This window comes from Drosophila guanche, unplaced genomic scaffold (assembly GCF_900245975.1).
Source record: "Drosophila guanche unplaced genomic scaffold, DGUA_6, whole genome shotgun sequence".
NCBI classification, from domain to species: Eukaryota; Metazoa; Arthropoda; class Insecta; order Diptera; family Drosophilidae; genus Drosophila; species Drosophila guanche.
The window spans coordinates 681918-688903 of record NW_022995748.1 but is presented as its reverse complement, the minus strand read 5'-3'; the positions used below and the strand labels follow the sequence as shown (position 1 = coordinate 688903).

Genomic DNA, 6986 nt, shown 5'->3' with positions numbered 1-6986 from the left:
TCACTTTTTCTTAATTTTTAATTTTCGACCCAACGACAATAAGTTTTATGATTGCCCCGCACCACACCATGCCAATGCCCCGCCCATTTGGGGCAAAAACAAAATGTACAATTATTAAACTTTTAATCAATTTATCAATATTAACTTTTTACTTGTGCCAGGAGAGGAGCAAAACTTTTCTAGTGCCACATGCCCAGCCCGCCACAATTTTCTTTTTTTTTTGTCCACCTCTATGTAAACCCCCTCTAACTTTTCCATGGAGTAAAGGGGGTAAGTGCAGGCAGAGAGAGAGAGAGATTCTGCTCAATTTTTAGTCGTTACGCCATTTCAATTACTGGCCAAGTGCCAGGACACAGGACAGCTGGACAGCTGGACGACGATCAGTGGCAAATTTATAGAGACAAAAAGCTAGGAGCAGGACCATGACCATAGCATGAAGAACAAAGGGAATAAGTAAAATGTGTAAAAATGGTGGCGCAACCAGGCGCTCATTTGTTCCCCGACGCAATGGGGGATGATGATGCTGCCTGCTTCTTGCTGCCTGCCTGCCTGCTGACTGCTGCTGCTGCTGCTGCTGCTGCTGCACTTGTCATATTACTAATTTCCCTGGTGACCAAGACCCAAGACCAAGAGCCATTGAACCCCTGAATAAAAGCATGTGCATAGAGATGTACGCGCATGTATAGGGTTCAATCGTTAAATGTTCCATCTGCTGCATCAACGGGATGCAACTGCAACAGTCGCAGTCGTGGCAACTTTTTGATTAACGCCATTATGAGGTGATTGTTCAGTTGAGCGCCAGGTTAAAGTTGGAGGCTGCTTTCCTGAACCTGAAACGAGTCCTGCTGCTCCTGCCTGCCTGCCTGCCTGGCTGCCTGCCTGCCAGCTACCAAATTGCACTCATGTGTGTAATTTATTTTCTCGGCATGAGAAAAACTTCCTAACCGGAAAATGAGGCACTCAATTAAGAAAACGTTTAATCCATGAAATGTTCCAATTGCAGACACTGCAGCGGCAGTCGACAGGGCAGGGCTGGAAGGGGTATGAGATGGATGCCCTGAATGGCTCGAATGACCAGAATGTGCAGAATGAACTGAGCAATGGACGGGGGGCTCGGGAGCTGAACGACATTGCCCAGTGGGGGCTGTAAAAATTGCTGTCTATATAATTGATTGGGTGTTCCTTTTGGATTTACTTTTTCCACCTCTGTCTCTGTCTCTGTCTCTCTCTCTCTCTCTCTCTCTCTCTATCTCGTTTTATTTTCTGTGCTTAAAGCACAACCCAGTGATTTGTAATTCCCATTTCAAATTACACGGCCAAATGTTCCTCTCGATTTAAAACTGAGCCCAGAGACTGCAGCAGACTGGGGAAACATTTTCTGATATTAATTGTATTTGAAAATGGACTTTAAATGGGCTAAAAGGAGTGTGAAAGTGTCTTGTGAAAGGCTTTGTGGCATGCTTGGGGCATCTTTTAAAAGATTTTCATCGTACAAATAATGAGGATCTCAGTCTCTGCTTGCTCTTTGCTTTCGGGAAGTTCGTACATCCACATCTCGAATTCGATTTCCAAAGGGAATACCTTTACAATCAGTCCCCTTCCTCTTTGGTTCAGAACTCCAAAACTATTTCATAAATGGCATTACACCGTCCACCAGCTATCTTCGCCTTAATTATGCATCTCACATAAAATATTTTTCAACTAAAACTAAATACAGACAAAGCCAAAACGGCGACAACAGCGATTATCAATTCACGTTCACAATTTATTAAACAGAAACATAAATGGAATCAAAGTAATATGTAAATGCAGAGAGAGAGAGAAACAAGTGAAGAGGAAGCGAAGCCAAAGAGACACACAGCGGAGGGTGTCTTTGGAGAACAAAAGCAACCGATGTCCCAAGGGGGAAACTACATATATACTTTTTTTTTAGTTGTCGCATTTCCGCCCTTTCTGACAGCGACTGCCAAAAAATATGCATATGGAAATGCAGATACAATGTGAGGATGTAAGGCACGAGACTAGACTAGGGGGGGAGAGAGCAGCGTACGTATGCGTGGAGTGGAGCGGTGTGTGGTGGAGTGCAGCTTTGTGCGGCACATAAGACGTGTGGAAATTATGCGAGGCGCGTGTCAAGTGCCGCAAAATGCAAGAAAACTTTTGCCAAGTCGGTGGTTGCCTACAGTTCTTGCCCGCCATCCCCACATGCCCCATCTACATACACCCCTTCTCATTCCCATTCCCAGTCCAACTTCCACTCAACGTCTGCAATTACATTCTGAATTAAATTGTAATGAGGCGCATGCGGCGAAATATGAAAATGAGAACCTCAAGACGTAGCGGAATCGAGTCAATGTGGAGTGGAGGACTGGCGGAGTCTCGCTCCGCACACAAATGGCAATTAACAGTTATGTTTGCTGTTCCAACACGTTGCAGACAGTTTTAATGACGGGACGGACGCAGACGCGGACTCGAGGCAAAACTATTTTTAGGTGACTTGCACTTGGACATCCCCATCGAATGCCTCTCCCCATGCCACAGGAAGTAACTGTTCGCCAGACCTCCTGCTGCAGCCATCGCAAGCTTCTTCAACGCGTAATTGGCTGCAAACGGAAGTTCATGTAACTTAAACTCGATGGTGGCAACTCTGGTCAACATCTGGCAGCCAAGACATTTACTCCGGAACGAGGGCCGGGGCTAGTTCAATTGCGCGGAAGATGCCAATAAAGAAAATACCTTAATGGTCGCCCCAAGCTCAACTGGAATAAGGTGTGAAGAGGGACATCAATGTTCCACTCTTCCACTCTTTCCCCGTTCCAAATGCTCTGCAGAAAATTTCCCATTGGACACGTTCCTTGGGTAATCTTAACATGATTTTAATTAACAAAAAAAAAAACTACACAAAAATCTATTTTACGACTCGCGCGATTTCTTGCCCTCTGAACTGCCCAAGATTCCATCCGTGCCGGTGGCCTGTGCCTTTCCCGTGCTGGTGTTGTAGTACACACGTCGCTCGATGCCTTCCTTGGTGATAATTGCGATGCGCGCCACACCGCCGGAGAAGCTATCGTGATGAATGGCCTGCTTCAGAGCCGACTGGACGAGCAGCACCAGATCCTCTTTCTGCATATTCGGCCGATAGGCATCCCGCAGCATGCCGCTAATGTAAATGGATCCCGTGCCGCCATAACTGAAATTTTCGCGAGTCATCATGCCACCAAGTGAAATGTTATACACCTGTGCGCCATGCAGATCGTCCCAGCCACCCACAATAATGCCGGCCAATAGGCATCTGCGACCTGTGTAGCATTTGTCGCGGAACTCCGCGGCCACATCGCGCACCAAAGTCTGCTGGCCCGTGTGCATCTTGCGGCGCCACATCAGAATAGAGACCTCCTCAGCGAGCTGCTGGGTGTCCGCTGCGGAGCCACTGCGGCAGCAGTAAACGTTGTCCGTGATTCGATTCACTTTGTCCGTGACACGATTGGACACCATGCAATTGGAGGTGGTGCGGGAATCGGCTCCAAGCACCACGCCATCCGCAAACTCGAAGGCCATGATGGTGGTGCCACACTCGACGGGAGTGAAGGAAGCCTTCAAATCTGGATCCAACCAATGGGACTTATTCATTTTGCTGTTGTATTGAGACTCTCCTGTTTTGGACTGTCTAAAATTTGATATGACTGTCAAAAGGGGAAGTTATAGTCAATGACTCCTGGATTAATGGTGAGGGAAGAATATAGTGTGGACTGATCATCAAAAAATATGTCCGCATACTTGAAATTCATTCCTCAAAATGTTGTTTTCCATACAGCTAAATATATATCATAAACCCTCCACCTTTGAATATTGTGAATTCCACTTTCGTTCGCTTTTCTCTGAGCGCTGTCTCGATTTTTCCCTGCCACTTGCTGCCTAGCAGCAAGGCATACACCACGCCTCGTCCTGATTGCCTGGCTGTGCTGTAATCAGAAAGTCCTTGCACGTATCCAGAAATAAGCATAAGAAACATTTCACAAAAATTACAGAGAGAAAAAGGGGGACATTTTTTTAGAGCGATGCGAGTGTGTGTGTGTGTGCAGGATGCAACGCAAGAGAGTGCCACAAAACGATCAACATTAACTGCCGCCACTTGATAGACGTAATTTTGCAGCAAGTGGTGCGCCACCCACTTCGGGAGAGTCTGGGGGAAAGATGAAAGAATAAGAAGCTGAAGTGGCAGCATCAGCAGTGGCAGCGGCAGCGGCACCGGCAGCAGAAGAGTGCATTTAAATGACCGTTTTGTCGCAGCTCCTCTAATGACAACCACTTGCGGCTGTCAAATGCAACTCTGCACGGAACGCAGGGTTGTAATATTTTATGGGCTGACCCTACAGAGACGCCTGATGTTTGTTTCTGGTCTCTCTGGTCTGACCAACACAATGGGTATGGCACATGAATGGCATTACCCCTACGATACTCTCCCAGCCTCCCACCCAGCGCCTCCCTTTGCTCATTTGGCGCATTCATAATTTCCCCATTAACCTTATTTTCCTGTTATGCACGAGTGGCCCCTCCAAGATGAAGTTGTCACCCTTCTATTCCCCACTATGGAGTGTCGCCACGTTTGAAGAACGCTTTTTTACGATGATTTCCACTTCCTGCTCCTGCTGCTCCCTGATGGATTTTAAATGAACTTTAACACGTGCGCACGCCGTCCCTGGAGGTCGCTGGAGGAGGTCTCTGGCAGCGGAATGAAGCTAAGTAATTGGTTTAGCAGTGGCATGGGCGTGGCATCAACGGGTTCGTTTCACAGATTATCCTCAGAGTTGATTTTGAGCGAGAACTAAACTAATAATAAAAACGTTTCATTCCGCACACGGTTCCAGTTGCTGCAACGAAATGAAATTCTTCTTCCCTAATGAGATATTGAGTATAATGAAAATTGGATCGTTTTATCAGAGAGGGGAAATTACCTTCAGTTCTGCAGAACTTATAAACTTGCTACCGTTGATTTCAAATTGAAATTTTTACTACTTTTTGGGTTATTTTTCGCCAGTTTCCATCTAGCTATGGCTGCCATTTGGCCCACAAAGTGCGGGTTATAAATGTATATCGAGCTGACATTTAATTTAATTTACATCCTACTGCAGTATTTTCATGCATGTGTGAAATTCTGGCACCATTTTCTTGGAAAATGGTAGGACATTCATTTGTATGACTTCCTGAATGGAAACACTTTTGACTTTTATTTCGTTTTAGTCCTTTGCCTGGGGGAAAAAGCCTCCTGTCTTACCCTTAAATGTGTTTGTTGTGCCACAGATTTAAGTATGCGCCAAATGCACATTTAATAACGTAATTTTTGAAGCGTGCAAAATATATTTTTAGCATTTAGTTCGTACTTCCTTAAAAACTTCACTTGCTGCTGGCAACTTCCCCAGTTTTTCTGCTTCATCTTGCAGCACAAAACAAACTCCACTGCAGATACATATGTACCTGGCACTAGGTACATATATATATTTAGGTATACATACTGCTACATTTGGAGGTTCAAGCTACGTGAGTTGCCCAACTTTTTAGCCCAAAAAAACAAAATGAAAAGACACAAAAAATCAAGCAAAAATTTGCATATGCAACGACGTTACTCCTGACGATGACGATGATGATGATGTCGCAAGTAGACGTACATTTGAGGACACACGCAGGACACCGTGCTAGCTACTGGCAGAAGGCAGCAGCAGCAGCAGCACTCCTGAAAGCTTCGCCACTTTTATGCAAATAATGTCTTGCCTGGAATTTTTGTTATTTATAGTTAAGATAGCAAAACGTGTGGATGTCGTGTGGATATATCTCAAAAACTGTGTGTATGTGCATTAGTAGCCATGTTTCTCAGATCTCTCTTTCTCTCTGTATCTCTCTCTACTCTACACAAGTTATTGCTTCGATTCTTGGGCTCCGAAACTTCTTCTTCAGCACCTGACAAAAGTGGATACTTTTGGGGGGATGGATGGGCAAGTTTTTGAATGTCAAAACTTGAATATAGAAACTAACCACTACCCTCTCTCCATGTGTGCAGTGAAATTACATTCTGTGCTCTCACATAAAAGAAAATAAAAAATTTTCATTAAAGTTTTTGGCAGTTGACTTCGATTCGTTTTGCTTCCACCACACATTTCTCTTCTTTCTTTTTGCTGTCTCTGGCTGCATCTTTTATTAGTCATAATTTAAATTGACATTTGCTTTAGTTTTAATCTCGTTGCAGTGATTGGAACTTCAGCTCCAGACTTCAGTCACATGCTGACAGGTCCCACAGCTGACAGACACATCGTAAGACGTCACATAAATTCGATTATGAGCAGAAGAAATTGCAATAAATATGTACATTTTTTATGATTGATAGAATGTTAAATACGGGAAGGTTTTATGGCAATAAAATTATCCCAATTTTAAGGCGTGTTTCAGGGTAGATGTGACAAGAGAAACCTTAACGAAATGACCCAAATGAATAATACCCAATATATCCTCTGCATATAAATATTTTTAATATATCGCTCACCTAATTCCACATAGAGTTTTGGTCGTATGTTCTCCTGCCAGGCACTTTGATTACCAATCACGTAGAGTGTTAGTAGTAGGAAGACTTGCATCCAACCGTATCTGTATCCGTATCCGTAGTATCCATACAATTTGCTTAACTTATGCTTCAGTTTGTGTGTTGCTGTTGTTTTTGTTTTTACTGTGTCTGCTTTTGTTGCTGTTGCACTTTTCAAATGCATTTTGTGGCTTTTATTGTTACTATTGTTGCTTTTGCTGATGCCGATGCGGATGCAGATGCTGTTGCTGTTTTTATTTGTGTGGTTTCTATTATTATTTTTATTGTGCGTAATTTGGTTTGCAGCGTTGTGGGAATTTAACATTTTCTATTTTGCATAAAATGTATGCAAATGTTTGCCTGTTTTGTCGGTCGGTTACAATGTTCAAAAATTGGTTGGGTTTTGGTGTTTTTC

The 6986-nt window shown here is 43.9% G+C and overlaps 2 protein-coding genes across 2 annotated transcripts in view; both read right to left on the bottom strand.

Moving 5' to 3' along the window:
• Positions 1 to 6770, bottom strand: part of LOC117584447 (semaphorin-1A) — a 115289-nt gene extending 108519 nt beyond the window's left edge. Inside the window, 1 exon segment of the mRNA XM_034273364.1 lies at positions 6536 to 6770. Within this exon segment, the coding sequence (XP_034129255.1) occupies positions 6536 to 6755 (220 nt within the window). The 5' untranslated portion in view covers positions 6756 to 6770.
• Positions 2908 to 3678, bottom strand: LOC117584454 (proteasome subunit beta type-6-like). The gene has a single exon (XM_034273372.1). It carries the CDS (start codon positions 3628 to 3630, stop codon positions 2914 to 2916), a length of 717 nt encoding a protein of 238 aa, XP_034129263.1. The 5' UTR covers positions 3631 to 3678; the 3' UTR covers positions 2908 to 2913.
• Positions 6771 to 6986: the final 216 nt, after the last annotated feature.